Source organism: Cheilinus undulatus, linkage group 11 (assembly GCF_018320785.1).
Source record: "Cheilinus undulatus linkage group 11, ASM1832078v1, whole genome shotgun sequence".
Taxonomy (NCBI): Eukaryota; Metazoa; Chordata; class Actinopteri; order Labriformes; family Labridae; genus Cheilinus; species Cheilinus undulatus.
Window position 1 is genome coordinate 10978238 of NC_054875.1, and position 20766 is coordinate 10999003.

The 20766-nt window shown below is 37.4% G+C and overlaps 2 protein-coding genes across 3 annotated transcripts; both read right to left on the reverse strand.

The window, feature by feature from the left end:
- Nucleotides 1-391: 391 nt before the first annotated feature.
- tmem106c (transmembrane protein 106C) lies at nucleotides 392-11204 on the reverse strand. The gene is made up of 8 exons (XM_041800466.1): nucleotides 10849-11204; nucleotides 10313-10580; nucleotides 8071-8134; nucleotides 7792-7951; nucleotides 5201-5341; nucleotides 4388-4437; nucleotides 3523-3576; nucleotides 392-1876 (listed from the first exon to the last, which is right to left on the reverse strand). The coding sequence occupies exons 2-8, from the start codon at nucleotides 10524-10526 to the stop codon at nucleotides 1714-1716; spliced, it is 846 nt and encodes a 281-aa protein (XP_041656400.1). The 5' UTR covers nucleotides 10527-10580; nucleotides 10849-11204; the 3' UTR covers nucleotides 392-1713.
- Nucleotides 11205-12110: 906 nt separating this feature from the next.
- Nucleotides 12111-19476, reverse strand: LOC121518123 (PTB domain-containing engulfment adapter protein 1-like). Of its 2 annotated transcripts, XM_041800339.1 has the most exons (7): nucleotides 19389-19476; nucleotides 19232-19307; nucleotides 18652-18723; nucleotides 18143-18241; nucleotides 16118-16255; nucleotides 15929-16033; nucleotides 12111-12605 (listed from the first exon to the last, which is right to left on the reverse strand). In XM_041800339.1, exons 2-7 carry the CDS (start codon nucleotides 19277-19279, stop codon nucleotides 12540-12542), a joined length of 528 nt encoding a protein of 175 aa, XP_041656273.1. In that variant the 5' UTR covers nucleotides 19280-19307; nucleotides 19389-19476; the 3' UTR covers nucleotides 12111-12539. The 2 variants fall into 2 exon arrangements, with proteins under 2 accessions (XP_041656273.1, XP_041656274.1); XM_041800340.1 differs by lacking the exon at nucleotides 19389-19476 and having other exon boundaries at nucleotides 19232-19387.
- Between the last annotated feature and the right edge of the window lie 1290 nt (nucleotides 19477-20766).

Sequence of the window (20766 nt, forward strand, 5' to 3'; positions counted from 1 at the left end):
TTACAGCACCTTATGAAGGGCTTTGACAATAATCAGAATCACAAATAAGACAAAGCATCATAACATAAGCATAACGCATAGAGTCAGTGCAAAGATTAGCTTGGATGCTTGAAAATCAAAGCATTAGCCAACATTTTTGTTTGTGGATGTCCTGAAATAGACCTCATGTATCTTAAAATCTGAATATTTATCTCATATAAGCTCTTGAAATTGTTTTTATAACCATGATTGACTTGGGTCACCTCTACACATTTAAAGCCCAGATTAATCTGGATAGATCACGTCAAAGAAAGATCATTTGCATTATCGGATGTTTTGTAGATTTATTTCTCAATGATGCATTCAGGATACATTGACATTTAATTTTTCAAAAATCTGAAAATATTGATAACTAAGGAGCTGTGACCAGGATGTCAAGTACTTTTTTTCTGCTAAAAAATTAAATCAATCGTAAGCATTGATCAAAAATCAATAATGTTGCAGATTACTTCTTCAGTCAGCTAATTTCTTGAGCTCTAAATGGTTTCCAAGTAAACACAACCACATCATGTATTTATAATTACTTTTATTTATTCACAACTCATTTTTTTAAGAACCATAATTTTTAAAACACAACTAAAATCTCTCATACATAAATTTACAAACAACTATCCCTTTAAAAAAAAATCATAATATCTTCAATTTATTATTTTTTTTTCTACCTATCGGAAAGTTCTTCAAGAATACCAGGTGAAGTATTAATGCCTGAATATAAAGTCTCTGATTTTTGGACTGAATTACTCTCAGAGAAGTTTAAATAGCCGCAGAAGGGATGATTAATGATGTATTAAAGGAAACAAGAGGATGAGTCAGGTTATCAGAGGTTACTAGAAGTCAAATGTGAATTTTAACCAATAACTCAAAGAAAATTATTCAAAGGCTATTACTTCTCTCTCTATTTGACCTGTTGAATCCTAATGCTAATCCTTGCTGTTATGAGAAGTTTTTAAAAAACATCTGCAACTTATCAATGCCATTTTAAACTTCAAGAAAGTTAAATAAGAGGGAGCAAATTAATACTTGTAACAATATGTCCCAGTTTCAAGGTGCAAATACGAAATAATCCCTGTATTAAATCCAAAAAAAGAAACAGCAGGCTAGCTCCTTCAATTAGCAGCCTGTAGTGAACACAGTGTTAGAACACAAAGGTCATTCAAGCTTTGCTGAAGAATTCTCTCCTGATGTTGCAACAGCAGCAGCAGACACAGACAGAGCTCTGCAGAGTTAATTAAAGGGAAGGCAGCCTGGTCAGCTGGGAATGCCAGCCATCACCCTGAAGAGAAGCTCTTTCTCTGACGTCTGTCATGCCTGAAAATCATGGTCGTGGTGCTTCTTACTGGTGATGACTCACTCAAGTTTTGTATTTGACCACTGGAACATTTGACTCATTGTGCCTGAGGCAGCAAAAGTTCAGCAATCATGAGCCAAATAAAGTGAGTTAAGTCTAAAAGTGTCAGCTGTTTGGCAAGAAATATCCACGCCTAACAACAACCACAACAAAACCACGCTTCTGCTGCCTCTGGTCTGTCCAGTGGAGATCGATTCACCCGTTTTCCAAGAAGCAGCTCCATCATTTACAGACTCCATTTTCACAATCCCACCTGAGCTTTAAAGAAGCACCATGTGTAATTTCCTGGAGTGTGTCTCCCATCTCCTGAGGAGTGGTTTTGGGGCTCACAGCAGAGGGAGAGGGGTGCTGCTGAAGAATAAGGCAGGTGAGAGGGTGGAGGTGGGGTGCTGCTGGACGTCTGTGGTGTTTGAGCCACAGTCGATGTAGCGGTACGCCTCCAGGCTGTTCATGGTCGTTCGCACCATGTTTGCGGTTTTCACTGTGGTTCTGAGAGAGGGTAACAAGTGAGAAGAGTAAAAACCACACCACTGTCAACAAAGACACTTAAAGCTGAGCTGTCGTTCTGCAATAACAGGGAAAAGGGACGCAGAGTCATTTCCTGTGTCTGAGTCAATAGTGTTACAAATAACGTCTTTGCTCTTATTAAAGACTTGTAGCACCCTAACTGTATTTAAACATGCAAAGAAGAAATCAATGTGAGCACAGACCTTAGCCCAGACTGACCAAGTAAATATTGGGCCCATTTGTATTAGTCTGAATAATACTAACATGATCTTGCATCAAAAAATGACACATTTTTTTTAAAGAACTTGCACTCAAAAGTATAAAAATCTGACTGGAATGTATTTCTTTGCCCAGAAATGGTCTTTTTAAGTATTCAGCTAAATTTATAGGGGAAAAAGAGAGACTAATTCCACTGAGGATATAAGGATGAGTAGCATTTAAATCTCTTCTTACATCATTGTTAAAGGAGTTCGTTTTTGCTGAGTCATTACAAAAAGCAGAGAAATAGGAACCGTCATCAAGATTATTTCCACTCGTTTATCTACACACTAAAGCAAAAATTAAAAAAGAAATTGTTCACACAGTCTAACATAACTTAAAGGAAGTGACTGATGTGCAAACTGCTTGTCATTTAGTTCCTCAACATGACAAAATAAAGCTGCACAGCTTCCTCAAGATCCTGGGGTGATAAGTTAACGCTGAGTTGATGCAATGAAGGAACATAACAGAATATTTACTCAAGAAATGAGCTAGATGTAGCTTTAATACAAGGCCTTAAGGCTCAGGACGTCCCATAGTCTCAAGGGCAACTTCTTAAAAAAAAAACTGAATCGTTTCCCAGATGGCATGGGGAAAATATGATTTTGTATGTATGTATGAGCTAGGGCAGCACAGCAATCCAATGTAATTTTACAGTTTTAACACACATGCAAAAGTCAAAATTTATCACAGTAAATACAACTTTTAAAAAGAGATCAATACTTTTTTTCCATTCAGAATTCGAGCATTTTAACAACTGAGCAGAGTCATGGGTACAGTTTTCATATTTTAATGTTTTGATGCAGCCTGGAGAACAATCTATCATTTCAGTTTAAGCCATTTTTTCCTAAATTGCTGTATTTTTAACCTAGATGGCCTCTCTACTTTTGGGCATTATTTAAATTTTCTTTGAAAAACATGAGCTCCTGAATTCTGATGTTTAGTTCTGCAACAAATATAACTATTCAACTATTCAATTATTCATTTTTATGAGACCTGTGTCTTTTTAATCTATTTTTCTTTCCTTTGTCGTAGTGCCTGAAGTCAGCTTTAAAATCTTTTTGTACTACAACCTGCATTTAATGTTTCAAAACAAACATTATTCTTTCATGTGCATTTCATTAAAGCTGAGATGAAGTATTCCTAAAGCACTAAGATTTTTAAGGCTTCACTCATCTACTCAATGCTGTTTTCTCACTTGGTTTTCTGATTTTTAAAAACAGGGCTTTGTCTGATGTTGTGTTTTTGAAACTGTAATTTCAGCACTTTTACCCAAACATTTCCAAAGACTTACATAACAAGGACATGGAATAAAATATAGAAACAACAGAGTAATGGAAAAGTGCAGCATTTTAGAAAGAGATACTTACTGCATAAGCACAACGATGTTGTGAACCTTAATGCTGGGCATGGTGCAGAAAGCACTGAAAAAGAAAGGAGACAAAATGTTTAGACTGCTACACTGGCCTGTGCATGTGTCAATAACATAAACATTTTTAACTAGTTTTGTCTGTTTAATTTGTATTTGTAAGTTTTCAAATACAGGAATAGAAACCCTTTAAGTTTCTAGTTTTAAGTAAAAGGGGAAGTCTGCTAAACTATTACAGTCAAAAGTAGGATTATTCATCATGAAAGATGATGTTGACATCAGTATTGAGTTAGCACAGGTTAGGGACTTTAAAGCAACACTTAAAAACCTACACTATAATGTTGTGTTAAGCAAGTTGGGTAAAATATGAATACTATATGCATGCATCCAGGAAAAATATGCATAGGTGAAAAATAAACTAAAACATAAATAAAAATATGTGAAAATGGATAATAGATCATTATAATTTTTTCCTTTATATTTAACCCAGGCTCACAGCTACAGTCAGGGATGGATAATACCAGTAAAAATGCACCACAAATTAGAGATGTGGGGTTAGAAAGGATGTTGACTTTTAGAGGCTGGAGTTGGCTACATTATTGGAAATGAAGGATCCAGTGTGTTTAGAGCTTTACCCACAATTTGGACTGTTTTGTCTGCATTACATCTCCAAGTCTGCTGCTGTAAAACAAGTCTTTTACATATCCACCTCTCTGAGGTCTCCAGGTTTTTCGAGGTCTACTTCTAATCTGCCCTTTTAGCCAGACAATCTCCTCCCCAGCAGGACTGCAGGGATAAATTTGAATGTTTTGTGTTCCTATGAGACACCAAAGCTGTCTGGACAAAGTCTGAGCAGAGACACTTACTAGACGTAGGGTGCACTGCTGCCAATCTCCACACTGACTGTGTAGTTCACCTGCAGAACATTCACACATCAAAAACACAAAAATTTAGTTATTTACTATCCACATATGATAAAATATTTAGAAGGGTGTACGATGCATTAATTCAAAATAAACTACAGCTCATGTGTGCACTTTGCTCAATAGCATGGCTGAATAAAATAGTAAGAGGCTTTCACTTCACAGAAAATACTTGCTCTGAGGATTAAATCATTCTTTTATTTTTTTCTTTTTATGGAATTTTCTAGCAGGGGGAGTAATGCACAATTTTCAGTTTTAGGTCAGAGACACTGAGTATTTTTGTTCTGATGTCTTCATGCATGAAAACCTTTCAGCAGCAGAGCTGTGAGCTCACATTTAAACAGTTTCATAAAGCAGACACCACATCCTGTTCAAGGCACACCTACACATGTGCTTAACAGTAACAATGTGTCTGTTTGCACGCTGAACTCTGCACCTGAACTCACCACTGGTGATGTGCACGCAAGACGATGTTTACCAAGGAAACATTATTATTTAAATTAGATTGTCTTGCATAGTATTCAACCTCTTGCAACCTTACCAGATGCCACACAGTCTTCAGTTTTCAGCACAAAATTCTTTCAGATTTTTTGTTTGTAAAAAAAAAAAAAAAAGAAGAAGTTAAAACCCTTTTACCTCACCCCTTTCCTTCATGATGACCCATTTGGTCCAAACATGCTGTATAACCACATAAAATCTTTTTCCAGTTTTTGTGCATTAGAGACTCCTGCTTCATGGATGTTCCTTCTTTTTTACCTGACTGTCACTGAGGGGCAGGAGTGTGGTGACGTTGTGTAGCTGCTGAGTCCCGATCACTGTCTTCATGTAAAACACCTGACAGCTCACACTGTCCACCGACACTGAGAAGAAGTTTGGGTTGCTAAGGTTCAGCGTGCTCTGAAAAGGGAAAAAGGTAAAACATGCATGAGAGGTACAAAGTGAACCACCATATCTGTTATGTAACATGTTTTATAACCCACTGTTTGCTCAAATAAAACACTGATGCTGGGTGTGGTGATAAGACATACATTTCACCACCATAGACAGTGATAAAAAAAAAACTGCACAAAATACCGCCTGAAAATGGTCTCATTTTTATGGTGCACAGGGAGAGGAAAAAATGTCCCACAGAAATCCTGATACAGCTGAAGACACTACAGGTACAAATTTAGGGATTGTTGTGTATCTCAGACATATTTTTTATAGTTTAAATAATTCATTAAAATGCAGTAAAACTGACTTGTTAAAGGTTTTCAACAACTAGAACTGCAAAAAAGCCAACATGAATGAATAAACACAACATTTGGATAAAGCTACATAAAGATGTCAGACAGCTAAAACCTGTGATATTTCTACAGAATCCCAAGGGTCAAATATTTAAATTCAATGTTTTTTTCCAACCAAAGTCCTTCACTTACTTTATACATGCACATTTTGAAAGGATATATTTGCACCATTTGCACATGAGCTTTGAAAGCCAACGTGCAAATGTTAACAGACATAGACAAACAACAGAGCACCTTTAACAGCCACACCTACAGATAATTTCAAAATAACAGTCTGCTTAACAAGCATGTATTCAGTCTATGGAAGGAACCCTGAGCACCTAAAACCCACACAGAAAAGCCTCATCTGATGGGGATTCAAACCTTCTTGATGTGAGGTAGCAGTGGTAACCACTTTTCCACCATGCAGCCCATCAGTGCAGCAGCTGATCCATTTCCTTGCAGACTAATCAGTTTATCATCTGATCCCATTAGCAATCATTTTAATGCATAAAGAAAAAAACTGATGAAACTGGTGATACAATCAAAAATGTTTCCTCAACTGCACAGACAGGAATTTTAGAAGAGCTCCAAAGATGACATAATTTTGAGTTAGGCAAAAGAAATTTAAAAGTGATGCTGAAAATAAATATTCTGTGGTTTGATTAGTACTCTCACTCCAGATCTCATATCTCTAGGTTGAGAATGAAAGCAGACATATTGGATTAGGGAAGAAAACATCACAATACAGTACTCATCATTTTTGATACTTTTCATTACCAGCTGCTCAAACGACACAACATCTGCAATTATACTGACATCAATTGTACCAAAAGTACCAAGGTTTTGACAGAAAAACAGACATGCTGCTGCAAGCTGAGAGGAAGTGTGCGGTTGGTGCCAATCAAAGCTAGCAAGCTCTGCTATAACCACACAAAGTGGTGCTACAGAGAGGTAAGAGGTTATTTACTGATTGTTTCAGAGCGGTTATGCTCTAGAGAACTTGGAAACATGCTAACACCTCTGCAGAAATATAGGTGAAGAAAAGTTCATGATATTGTTTGATTAATGAAGACATGAAGACGTCTGCTCACTCCGCCTCTGCATTACCCACTGTCAAGGTTTCTGCAATGCAAATTGTTTACCAGTCTGCAAATACATTTAGTTTAGTCTCTTTAGCTTTCTGTAAAAATTAACTTCACAATGACAGAAAGAGAGCAGAGGAGACAGACAGTGATGTCTCCTGGTTCCACAAATATTTTCCTTACATCCCGACCACTCGACTGATGACAATTATACGCTTTGCACAAATGCTGACATCTACAGATGTCAGAAATCCAACACAGGAATAAATAAATTATAAAAAGCATCATTGCATACACTTTTTGGACTGATTAATAATAATTCAGAGGACATTTCATATTGGTATATGTTATTTTTTGTGAATCTTACATTACTTTGCATTTCATTACTATTATAGTCTTCAGTGAACCTCTCTAGAGAGGAGGCTGGAAATAAAGAACAATTGCATTGGCTAGTTTTGGTGTCTAGGAGATAATTTCTTGTTGCCATGATATCGAAACAGGTTTCATATTTCCTGGTATTGTATTGAAAGTCAAAAGTCTGTTATTGTGATGACTACACATCTGATAAATCATTAATAAAAGCAAAAATGAATTCACTGTTAGATAGAGTAATAAGTAAACATATTCAGTTACATCATAACAGGAACACTTTAAAAGAGGTTGTCAAAAACAGCAGCCATAAAGTAAATCCAGCAATCAATTTTTAATCTTTTTTAGTTTTCATTTAGAACTATTTCAAACTCATTTTATCACTAAAGTGTATATTTGTTGATAATCTCTACATTCCAACAACAGCTCAAGCTGCAGCTTAGTAAGTGCAAATTTTAAATCAATAACTCTCTCAAATGTTTTAACTGTAACTGAACTTTATAACCGTCATGAGAGGGAAAGAATGTTGGATTAGACTCACTGATTTTCAGCTTAGACCACCTAATTAACTGACAACTAAGAAAACTGCCAGAGCTACATTAAGCTAAAAGTATGTGGGACAACTTACCGTCATATTCATTAAGACCTTCTGATTGGTGGTGTCGAACTGCACAGTGACTGTGTGTATTCCATCGTCCATGACAATCACAGAGCGAGGGAAGAGGAAGAAGGCCCCAAGTGAAGAAGCAAGAAGACACAGCACAATGGACAGGACGACATACAGCTTCCTGTGAAACAAAGTAAAGCAGCATCCTTACATTTTACTGATGCAGTCTGACCATGAGTGCTGCAGAAACTAATGTACTGTGGTGACAGGAACACATATAGTTGAGTTTGTTTGGCTTACGTTCTTTGTGGCTGCAGCCTTTGGTCGCTGTATGGGATCAATGCAACCAGCTCATTCACTTGATCTATAAGGCAAAGAAAAACAGGTTATGTAAAGCATTGATCAGGGTTTCCTCTGACCTCTTAAACTTATGACCACCTGTGCAATCAAGATCAAAAACTCTGAAAGGTCAGAAATGTGATAAAATTCTACATTTTATTTATCATGGAATTCAGAGTAGGCAATGCCGGTGGTCTAGAGTGCACTATACTAACATCGTTCCAAATAGTTTGCTCTCCTCATGTATGTGGACAAATTAGGGACAATTTTGAATGTAATGCACTCCAAAACACCAGCATCACACACTAAAATTTCAATAATAAACATGTAGCACCATTTTCACCTTTTTGACAACGCCAACAAACACTGAAAATGTAGAGGAGTATCAGAAGTAGAATTTATGGTTGAATATTTTGCATTAGATTGCGTTGTTAGACTTTAATGGCTCATCAGGAGGGCTCATAATACATTTTAATTTTAATCAACAGTAAAACTTTGGTCTTCCTAATAAGGGAAACATGATGGATGGGCCATTTTGAAGAGCATGTACTTTAAAATCAGAACTAGTTCTTCTATAACTTCAAAACAGACAGGTTACCTTAGAAAATGCTTGAAGTAACACCAAAAACACAATTTTCTTAAGTGCAGAAAACTAAACTAGCTGTAGATCAGACCATAAACTTCTGCCCTTAAAAAATGGTCAATTTTAGTTGTTTTAGATCTGAGTGCAGCGTTCAACACAGTCGACTACAACATGCTGATCACCAGGCTCAAAGACTGGGTTGGGATCCAGGGACAAGCTTTAAATCTTCTTAAATCATACCTGGGAAACTTAAGTTTTAAAGTATGTTTTAATGACGTATCCTCCTCTTCGGCCCCCCTTGTCTGTGGGGTTCCTCAGGGGTCTGTTTTAGCTCCCCTCCTGTTTTCAATGTACATGCTGCCACTTGGTGCTCTTATAGGAAAACATGGCTTAAACTTTCATTCTTATGAAGATGACTTGCAGCTCTACCTCCTACTAAAAACCCAAAGCCCACAGTCGCTACGATCACCAATCCACAGCCTCCAAGAAATAAAAGACTGGCCGGCTCAAAATGTTTTACTCCTAAATGAACATAAAACTGAAGTAGTCCTATATGCCCCTCCTGACTCCACCAGTTCCCTACAGAAGGTCCATGGCCCACTATCATCCCACCTTCAACCACCTGCAAAAAAAACCTAGCATGATTTTTGATTCTGCTTTTAAATTTGACAAACACATAAATTCTATAGTGAAATGCTTCTTTTATCAATTACATTCCTTAGCAAAAGTGAAACCGTTTTTATCCTTCCAAATCAGAAATAGTTCTTTAACTTAAAAACAGACAGCAGACAGGTTACCTGAGAAAGTGCTTTAAATTACACAATCTTTACAAATCAGAAAAAAAAAACCTAGCTGTAGTTCAGACCTAAAACTTAAGCCCTTAAAATCCACTTTAAAGTTTGAGGATTGAGGTTAATAAAGAAAAAACCTCAGCTAAGGTAGGTTCAATGCTTGTGCTATCAACTGCACAATTTCCCACCAATATGCACTGATAATATATTGCTGAAAATATCTGCACTTTTTTGAGCTATTATCTATCAATATTGATATCATGATGATATTACATCTCTTATAAAATACATGTTTGTGTGAGTTTATGTATCCTTGGCTCAGGACAAAAAAGGACCTTTTAATTTTACAAAGGTAACATAAGAAACTTGCAGGTTCTGATGCTGGCTTGTTCATATTCATTACAAACACTATATCATAAACATAGTGTAGCTCAGTTTCTTCTTAGATTGGTCATTAGCTAAGAAAAAATGAAAATAGCACGTGATAAGTCTAAATGACCACCAATGCAATCCTGAGAGTTAAAAGTCTTGTAAAATAAACACAGAAACTGAAACATGACAGAAATTTGTATTGATAAGAGCCAATAATTGCATCAGGTGGTTGTGTACAATCACACTGCGCCTGCGCCAGCTCTCCTGACAGGCTTAAGGATAAATATTATGAGATTAAAATGAATGACTTGGAATAATGTTCTCAAAGAAGGTGTTTACTAAATTTTATATTCTTTTCTAAACTTGAGCTTGTTGATATAATGAATATTTCCAAGATTAGAGTCTACCTTCATCAAAGTAAACAAGCATTGTTGTGATTTTGAGCAGCTTTACTCACATGAAGGTAACCGTCCTGTGCCCTGGCATGTTGGACACGTTATACTATCCCTGCCAGTGAACTCCACATATGGGAACTGTGCTATATCCTCACGTCTGCTCATCCCATCTAGAGAGTCGTTATCCGAGTCCTTGCTTTCTCCGATCCGACCATTGCTGTGTCTGTCCGGGAGCAGAGACAGGCTGCTGCCGCTACGAGACAACTTCATACCCATGGTGGCTCACCACAGGACGGTCTAGGCAGTGTTTCCCCGCCGACTACAGCCCGCCTGTAGGAGGAGAGGAATGAATGAGACGTTTAGTCAGAAAACTGAACAAATAAATCAGCTGTGAATGATAAAAACAGCCTTGTGTTTGTCACGGATGAACAGAGAGCATCTCTATAAAACCGCTGACAGACTCAAACTAACGAAGATGAACAGGACGTTCTGTTCAAGCTAGTTAGCTAACAGATGTTCAACAGGTTAGCCGTAAGCTACTAGTGGCTGTAATTGTCTCTTTGTTTACACAACACAAAACAGCAACATTTTTACTCACCTTTAGGACCAAATAAGTGAAACATAGCCATGCTGAAACTGTTCTAGCATCAGGGGACTCCGCTCTCTGTCACTCTGAAGTTTAGCAACGTTCATGCCCCGCGTTCACGTAGTGTAGGAATAACGAGTTTCTCACTCGGACAACCCACGTGAAGGCTCTCCAAAGCCGGAGCAACAATTACGAAGATTCAGGAAAAAAACTAAACTTGCCAAGTTGGTTTAGGTTCTTTAGTTTTTGGCATAGACATGCCGAATTAACGAAAATGTTAGCTCGATGGTTATAAACGATTTTTTTGTATTACATGTCCTTTCCCAGTGGAAACGTGTTATAGGAGTGCCACCGTTAGTGGCTGTTCACGCACTGTTTTTGGCTCAGATTTGTTCACTAAAATATTATCTTTGCATCTATGCTATTCCCAAATTACAGCTCTAAGCTCCTGAACACACCGAAGTCAGAAGACTCCCACACTCGGGAGCACACACCATCCGAGTAGCACGTGAATGCAACAATACTATGATGCATTCAAGGGAGCTCGTTATTAACCCTTTCAGTTTCTGAAACCCATTAATACTTTACATAGTGAAACACTAAACAGTTAGATAGTTTACTGGAACATAAGTAAAAGTGCAGTTACTCTGGTTAAAAATTTACTTCAGTAAACATTAAAGTACTGGTCTATAAATCTGGTCAAGTAAAAGTAAAAACGTATTTTATTAAAGTCTATTTAAGTACTGAGTAGTTACTGCGGAGTTGTACAGTTAAAAAAAAAATCCTTATTGGCAAGAACAACAAGAGAATAGATCTCCAACAAGGTTGTTCAGGTTAAGTAACACCTCCATAATTAAGTACAATACACAACAAAACTGACAGTGTAAATGAAACTCATATAGTTAAATCAAATATTTTTAAAGTGTTTACATTAATCCACACTGCATATTATTAAACACTACTTTTGAAAGTGTTCAGTATTTTACAGCATGACAGAACTGTAACAACTTTTGATAATCTATGGTAAGGTGGGTCTCCACTGGCGAGAACAAAGCAGAGAATCAACCTCACAGCAAGGTAAGGCATACTGATGAAGAATATGTACCATGCATCCATTAGGAACACTTAAAGCCACAGATAGGAACCCTTAACTCAGTGGATAACTTCACTCGTGGTGCAAATCTGTCCCACATCAACAACACAGCACAGGTGGAGTATGTGGAAAATAGAGATTAAGAGATACAGACGTCCAACAGGAAGTTGACCATCTCTACTAAAATTTCCAACCTTTATTGGTTCATCAAGCATGGACAAAAATCACAAAATGTTTCCAACACTATAAGTAGCATTTGAATGCACCAGGGTAATTCTCAAGAAAGAGAGTAGAATGAAATTCTCCACTGTCAAGGAGCCAGACTAAAATGGACTCAACATTAAAGACACAATATGTTGGCTACAATGAAAACAAAAGACATAAAAAAAAAAAATCATAATTCCCTTTTCCTCATCAACTTAACCTTTATTTATGTCCTGATTTCCAATTTTTATTTTCTTCAACTGTGGCCCTTAACTCTGTTTGAGGATTTCCTGAAAACCACCTTAAATTCAAATCAAAAACAGAGAAAATGATTTGCAAACAAGTTTCATGTGTCACATATTTTTGGTGCATGTACATGGTTTCAAGTGCTACAGCTTATTTTACATTAAGCATCAGTCTGAGCTGCAAGCCTCCTCCTCAGCTCCTCATTCTCTCTCTGAAGCATTTTATTCTGAAAGGGAAAGAAGAAAATGAGAAAGATCAGCAACTGTACATCGAAAACCTTTATGTGAAGTTGGTATAAACGTTTCTCCAGCCAATTATGTGGTAACTGCAGAACTATTACAACATATTTTGTTGTATGGCAGAAAAAGTGAAGAGCTTAAAATTATTATGCAGCCTTCTATCCATGAACATTGAGCTGACACTGCACTCCTGTAAATCTCTCACTGTATGAAGGTATGACAGCCAACACACACCTCATCCTCTGTTTAATGTCACTCCTCCTGTTTATAACATTCCAGTCATAATCACTAATAGCCATTATAAACACCATAAGTCTAATTACTGTACAGGTTATAATTCAGAAAATCTAATCACTATAAAACCCATTCCTCAAGCAAACTCTACTTCCACAACTATACACAACTCAGACCACCACCCTTTAATCAGTCTGCTTTTAAATCTAGGAAGGGACTCAGTCTGATGCACTTAAATATCAGAAGTTTGTGCAGTGAGCTTAAATTAGACCAGTTAAAAATTCTCCTTTCACAGACAGATCCTGACATCCTGGTTTTAACTGAGACCTGGCTTAAGCAGAGTATACACGACTCTGAGTTCAATCTACAAAATTATAACCTGTACAGAATAGACAGAGTTGGAAGAGGAGGTGGTGTGGCTGTGTATGTGAAGTCATGCCTGTCTGTTACTCCTTTAAAAGCTGTTTCTGTACCCAAGTCCTTTGAATTTATTGCTCTGAAAATTATCAGTTCAAACAATAGCCCAGTCAATGTTGTTGGTGTCTACAGACCCCCCTCAGCCACTTCTGTGTCAGTCTCTGATATAGCTGAATTACTTTCAGAGCTCAACAAGTCTGAGTTAATAGTTTTAGGTGATTTTAACCTCAACTGGTTATCAAATGACTCAGATAACCTTAAAGAAAAATGTGATGATCTACATCTGGTACAGATTGTCAATGAACCAACCAGACCTAATTTAAAGGACTCCTCCAGGTCAATGCTAATTGATTTAATTTTGTGTAACAGACCTGACAAAATTTCTGCCTCTGGCGTTTTTGGTCTTGGGTTAAGTGATCATTGTCCTATAGTCTGTGTTAGGGGTGCTAAAATCAACAAGTCAAGCACAAAGATTGTTTTAAAAGAAATTTTAAAAATTTCAATGAGTAGGCTTTTCTACAAGACATTATAGACAGCAACATAAATCAGACAACATAAATATTGAATATGGAAGAGGCTTTTAAGTATTTCTCAAACACCTTGCTTACTATCATTGATGAACATGCTCCTTTTAAAAAGTTCAGGATCAAAGATAGACGTAGCCCATGGTTCACCACAGACCAATCCTTAATGTTTAAGGAAAGGGATAAAGCCTGGGCTTTGGCAAAGCGAACAGGGAGTACAGAGCACTGGCTGACTTTTAAACAGCTGAGAAACAAATGCACTTCTTCACTGAGGAAAGCCAAAGCTAATTATTATATAGATATTGTTTCTAATGCTTATAATGACCCATCAAAGTTCTGGAAAGCTGTTAATGTAATTAAAAACAACCCAATGTCAACTGTTCCTTCAAGTATTATATATAATCACTGTATCATAGACAAACCAGAACAGATCTGCCAAGCTTTTAACACACACTTTGCTGCTGCTGGTAACCAGTTTGACACCACTTACTCTGCTTTAAACAGTCAGCCACTGTCTCAGGCTCCCTCTACAAATCCTACCTCTCTATTTAGCTTGCAGCCCTTTACTTCCTCTGCTGTCAGAGACGCACTTCAACATATAAACTGCAGGAAAACAACTGGCCAAGATAAAATTGATCCTTTTTTCCTAAAACTCTGTGCACCAATTATTGCAGAGCAAGTTGCACATTTGTTTAATCTGTCTATTTCCACTGGGGTTTTCCCCAAGGTCTGGAAGACTGCACTTTTACTCCCACTACACAAGGGTGGGGATAAAACTGACCTCAATAACTATCGGCCCATCTCCAAACTGTCCTGCCTAGCGAAAATCTTAGAATCATTAGTCAACAAGCAAATCAAATCCTTCCTTTCCAGTAATCATGTATTAAATCCACACCAATCAGTTTTTAGAACAAATCACAGTACCATCACTGCAGTCACTTCTGTCACAAATGATATCATTTCTCAATTAGACCAGAGGAAATACTGTGCTGCTTTATTTGTAGACTTAACTAAAGCTTTAACAGGACACAGCATTGAAAGAGTATCTGAGTATAAATATCTTGGTATTTGGTTAGATCAAAAACTCACCTTCAAATTTCATATCGACTCCCTGGCCAGCAAGTTAAGACAAAAAATTGGATTTTTTTTACAGGAATAAAACTAACTTTCCATTGTTAAGTAGGAAATGTATCACTGAAGTTGTCTTTTTATCTGTTTTAGATTATGGGGATGTTGTTTATAGGAACGCCTCTGCCTCTACTCTTAAACCCCTGGACTCCATTTATCACTCAGCCCTCAGATTCATCTCTGGTGAAGGCTGCTCCACTCATCATTGCACTCTATATGAAAAGGTGGGCTGGGCGACCCTGTCTGTAAGACGTGACAGGCATTGGCACTTATTCATTTATAAAGCCCTACTTGTAATATGCCGTTGTTTATCACATCTCTGTTAACTCAGTCTCACAATCAGTACTCAACCAGATCCAGTAACTTCCTGATGCTTGATGTTCCTCGAGCAAACACTGTATTTGGAAGAACTGCTTTCAGCTTCTCTGCTGCGCTCACTTGGAATGCTTTACAACAAACATTTAAACTGCAAGCGCTTGTCCCTATTGGTCAGTTTAAAACTATGATTAGGAACTATTCTGCTTTTGAATGTAACTGTTTTTGAATGTAACTGTTTTTAATTGTTTTGTTGATATTCTTTGTATCATTTTTTTGATGCATTTTATTGGTTGTACTCTCGACATTATTGAAAATGAGGGAACACCCTCAATGATTTTTTTGAGATTAAATAAAGGTTGAATGAATTTCATTTTAGCCTCAATTATAAGTTTGTCTGGCTGAAAAGCCTTATATTTATAAAAACAAAAAATAACCATAAGGCCCAGATTCCATGAGGGGATACAATACCATAGAGCAGATGCTTTCAAACCTCTGCTTAAAACATGCCTAAGATCAAGTCAAAATGTCAAGGCACATACATATGAATAGAATCATATTCACACAAAATAGCATGCTTAACATGCTGTGGTATCTTATGTAATAATGTATAGTTGTAAAAATCCCCAACCATAATCCTGCCATTAGGAAACCATTGCCCTAGGGTAACATAAACCCAATGTCAAACTAACCTTATGTCTGAGTGCTTCCACTTTCAGGTCCCGTGCTCCTCTGGTGTTCGTCTCACTTTTTGAAGCTCTGAAGGCGTCCCCGATCAGTGACACCAGCACATGAGACTGCAGAATATTTAGAAAAGCCAATAAACTACCTAATTATCTATATGGAGTGTGCAGATACTGTGCTGTGCTGTGAATACTCACAAACTTCCTGCTCTGGAACAGATAACAGTGGTACATGTCTGTTGCAGGGTGCTGAGCCACAAAGCCAAAGACTTTGGGTGAGGATGGGATCACAGCACAGAAGGAAACACTGGACAGAGGGCATGTGTACAGCAGAAACTGAGGAAGGGAGACACAATAAGAGGTTTGAACATGATCATGTAAATCTGAACAACTAAAGCACAAAAAGTAAGGAAATGTGTGTTCAGTAGATTATTTCTTTGTTTTAACAATTCTTATTGGCAATGAATCTTATCCAGTTAGAAAGCCTGTCCATTTCCCTTTTAAATGTTGTCACATTTGTAGGGAACATACATTTGTGGGATGAGCAGCAGAGCTGAGGATGTGGGTTGCACCCATGAAAATTGTCCAAATCTTCTCTGCCGATGCCAAACAGCTTATTCTGCTGCTGACTCTTGTTTTGAGCTTCCCCAGGTGCTGACAATCAGGCACCTGACCTGTGAGCATGCACCCTGCTACAGAAGTCAGCAGATGCCTGCTCCAGGAATCAGCATCCACATTTGACTGATCTGGACAGGGCCCATTTTGGCCACTTCCTTGCCACTTTTAACCCATTTTGGCCACTTTCTGTCACTTTAAAAAAAATCTTTTGCCACTATTAACCCATTTTCACCACATTTTTTCCCATTCTTAACTTTTGTTGCCTATTCTTGCCACTGTTAACCAATTTTGCTTCTTCTTCTTTTAAGTCTTTTAACCCATTTTTCAACATATTTGTCACATTTGTTGCCTATTTTCATCACTTTAAGCCCATTGTGCCCATTCCTTTGAGACTTTAAACCAATTTCCACTACTTTTTATGTCACTTCTACCCCATTGTCGCAAATTTCAGCCATGTTTTCCTATTCATGCCACTTTTTACCCATTTTGTTTCTTCTTTTGAGACTTTTAACCAATTCTTGCCACTTCTCCTGTCACTTTTAGCCATTTTTTGCCTATTTCCATCACTTTCAACCCACTGAGGTTTTTCTTTGAATTTTTTTTACCCATTTTAGCTGTCACTTTTAACATCTTTTGCCACTATTAACCCATTTTCACTTCTTTATTTTGCAATTTTTAGCCATGGTGCCTGTTCTGGACACTTTTAACCCCTTTTGCCTCTTTTTTTGGGACTTTTAACCCAAGAACTAACGATCAACTCCAAGAACCAACATGCCTCATTTGACTGATCTGAATAGTTCCAGTTTGATAGGACAACTTCAAGCTGGAGTCTTCGGTCTCACAGGGCTGTCATGACTGCCCTTCCCTGTCAGGCCCCTTTGCACAATGTGTGCATGGGAACCTGAACATGTGGAGCAACGTCAGGTTCAGCGATGAGTCCAGATTCAGTATTTGAATCGTGGGGTCAAAGTGTAGAGAAGACGCGCAGAGTGCTATGCTGATTGCTGCACTGATAGAGTAACATCTTTTGGTGGAGGAAGTGTGATGGTGTTGGGTAGCATCTCCCTCACTGGAAAAAAAAACAAAGCTTTTCATCATTGGAGGAAAGCTCAAGATGAATGGGATGCCATCTCACAGCAGTACGTGACCAGGCTGGTGACCGGCATGAGGAGGAGGTGCTAGGCTGTTGTGGCTGTATATGGTTCTTCCACACGCTACTGAGGCCTCTGTTTGTTAAATGAATAAATGGTTGAACTGGAAATATGTTTTGTTTCTTCAAACTTCAATCATCCAATCCACCAAACACCCAACAAGAGTCAGCAGCAGAATAAGCTGTTTGGCATCGGCAGAGAAGATTTGGACAATTTTTCATGGTTGCAACCCACATACTCAGCTCTGCTGCTCATCCCACAAATGCATGCTCCTTACAAATGTGTCACCATCAAACGAGAAATAAACAAGTTTTATAGCAGTATGAGATTTATTACTAAGAGGCATGGTTACAACAAAGAAATAAGCTACTGAACACAAATGTCCTTACTTTGTTGTGCTATGTTTATTTTCATCCGTGCACTAATAAAAATGAGAAAATCTTCAGGCACAAACCTTGGTTTTGTTTTCCAAAATGTCTACTCCACTCATTGACAGGAATAGATGGACTTTACTCTTCTTTGCAACCTTTTCTGGGTTGTTTTTATCAGAAGTCTGGGGATGAGAAGGGATTGATTTCATGTCATAGGAGTCACTGCATCTCTAAAGCCAAAATATGTAGTTATACAGTGTACATACATCACATTTAGTGGATGCAAACTCGGTTTGACAGAAAAATTCAAACCATTTATATATTATACAACTTGGGTGTCAAATTATCCATGCTCTTTTTTGTAGAATTTGACAACATATTTATGAATTAAACAATTTTCAAATCACTGTGAAAGATAAATGCTGCACCGTGCATGTGTAGCATGCACACATAAAACTAGTTAAACACATTTGCTGTCTTTTTTAAACAAAATGCATGAATATCAATACAACAATTATCTCCTGGGAATTGTTGTTTTCCTGTAAGAAGAAAGGGCAGCTTTTTTAAGCGGAGGGGAGAGGTCACAGCTGACCTTTAGGCTTTGAATCGCTTCATCCAGGACCTGTAACCCACCAGGGCGGACCACCTCAACTCTGCCAAGAAACTATAGGTTTAGAGAGGAATACAAATAAGACACGGTGTTACTGATGTTTCACCGGGGCTGTAAATTAGATTGTGGTTCACAGCAAATAGCAGCACAGTTAAGATAAAATGAAATAACAAGGTTAAGTGAATGGGTTTGCTTGGAACAGGCCAAGGGCCCCTTAAACAGAGCTGTTCAAGTGCTTATATAACTAAAACTGTTCCATGTGAGAACTTCAGTGACAGAACAAAAAATGACCACAAAAGTTGCAAAATCACCCAAAGAGGCACAAACACACACAAAAGCTTGAAAAAAAGAAACAAGGTGGGGTACAAATGGCAACAAGAGTCAACAAGAGAGAAGCAAAATGTACAAAGTAAAGCAATTCACTATAAATACTACAGGATAAATATTTATCCAAGTACACACTTTTACTCAGCCTCTGTTTAAAATCAAAAGTATTTCATTATTTTTTACTTATTTTTCACAATCGGACTGAGATTCCAAACCTCCAAAAATCAGTGTTTACCTTTAGCTGAAAGGAGACCTCATTGTCGTCTTCTGAAGTGTCGCTCATTGTTTCTCGTCTGGGTCCAGACTAAACTCTGGGTAAAGATGTGAGGATGTTTAATGCTATGTTTATGTTTAAATCCCCTTACTTAAAGAATACTTCAGGTGTATCTTACCTTGTCAAGGAGTGAAACAGATTCCTATTGCTTTACAAATGCTGGAGTGTAAAGTCTATTGGAGTTAATCAGTGACTCTTGTCTCTTCCTTATGGCCCTTATCAGAAATACACCTATATCCTGGATATGAAATCACTTTGTGGAGTCATAACAATTTAAGCACCAGGATGTTAAAATAAATTTAATATAAAACTAAAAGTACAATGTTTATTTTATTTAAAGGTTGCTTCAGTAATAACTCAAAGAAAAGCATAAAGAAGAAAAACACTTGATAAAATGTGACTGAGATTCTCTTAATGAATTTATGATTTTTGTTGTTGAACCATAATTATTTGGCTAATTCAGCTGAAAGAAAATCAAACTTCAGAGACTCAAATAGAAGTGAATAGCTTATTTAGAGTAAAGCTGCCTGCTGTTCTAAGGTGCTCATAAGTTTTCTCCTTTTATACTGTTGAGCATGACATGGGCAGGATTTTATTAATTTAAAGGGTGGAAATCTAAACTGACTGGACTGTGAACAGAAATCTGTCTTATTTTCTTCATTTTTTATCATTATTATTAAGGATGGAAACATATTTGAATAATTCAGTGTGCCCAGAATCTAGCAAGATATGGATTTATATATTAGCAAAATTAAATTGCTCTGGCTACCTTTGTTTCTAGAGTTAATGCTATACTCTAAAGACTGTTCACTTGTTGTGCATTATTTGCAGGCCAGCTAGGAGAAATGGCCAAGCCTTGTTAAAGGCCCAAAGAGCCCCCCTTAAATGCAGTTTGATCATACATGGCAAAAACTAAATATTTTAGACAGGGCTTGACATTTACACTGGTCAACTAGCCAAATGCGGGTGGATTTCAGCAGTGGCAGGTACCTGATCTGCTGATTGACATCAACTAGCCACATTGGCCAGTGGAATTTATCAGTGTAACAACCTTAGCATTCTCTGATGGATATTTGTCTGAGTGAGATTTAGATGAAACCACCTGCATTTCTGATTTTTTTAATAACGTTAATTCAAAGTCAATGTTTTAATATTACTATAAACTTAGTATCCATTAAAGAAGGAAATGGAGCATGTGTTTCATCTCGTACCAGACATACCCAATTTACAATGTCACACATAGTTTCCAATCAGCAAATTTGTGGCCAGTAGAAATGTTTAATGGCTAATAACGTTTCATAAACAAGTAGCCATGTTGGCCAGTGAGCAAGAAAGTTAATGTCAAGCCTTGTAAGGGTGAATGAAAAATTGTTAACTCTTTTGCTAGTATTTTGTTTAATTTGTTTGCTCCTTTTGCTGGTGGGAGTCGAGAATCAGTTAGCTTGTTTGGGTATTTCTCCTCAGGTGTATTCTACATTCAAGGGGAAATGCTACCC

Coding starts and splice junctions, on each gene's coding strand:
- tmem106c (XM_041800466.1), bottom strand. CDS start 10,526: ATGGGTATGAAGTTGTCTCGTAGCGGCAGCAGCCTGTCTCTGCTCCCG. Junction 7,952..8,070: donor AGGCTGCAGCCACAAAGAAC/GTAAGCCAAACA, acceptor TTTGTTTCACAG/GAAGCTGTATGTCGTCCTGT. Junction 1,877..3,522: donor AACATCGTTGTGCTTATGCA/GTAAGTATCTCT, acceptor ACCCTCTCTCAG/AACCACAGTGAAAACCGCAA.
- LOC121518123 (XM_041800339.1), bottom strand. CDS start 19,279: ATGAGCGACACTTCAGAAGACGACAATGAGGTCTCCTTTCAGCTAAAG. Junction 16,256..18,142: donor TTTTGGAAAACAAAACCAAG/GTTTGTGCCTGA, acceptor TCCCTTCCTCAG/TTTCTGCTGTACACATGCCC. Junction 16,034..16,117: donor TGTTCCAGAGCAGGAAGTTT/GTGAGTATTCAC, acceptor AATATTCTGCAG/TCTCATGTGCTGGTGTCACT.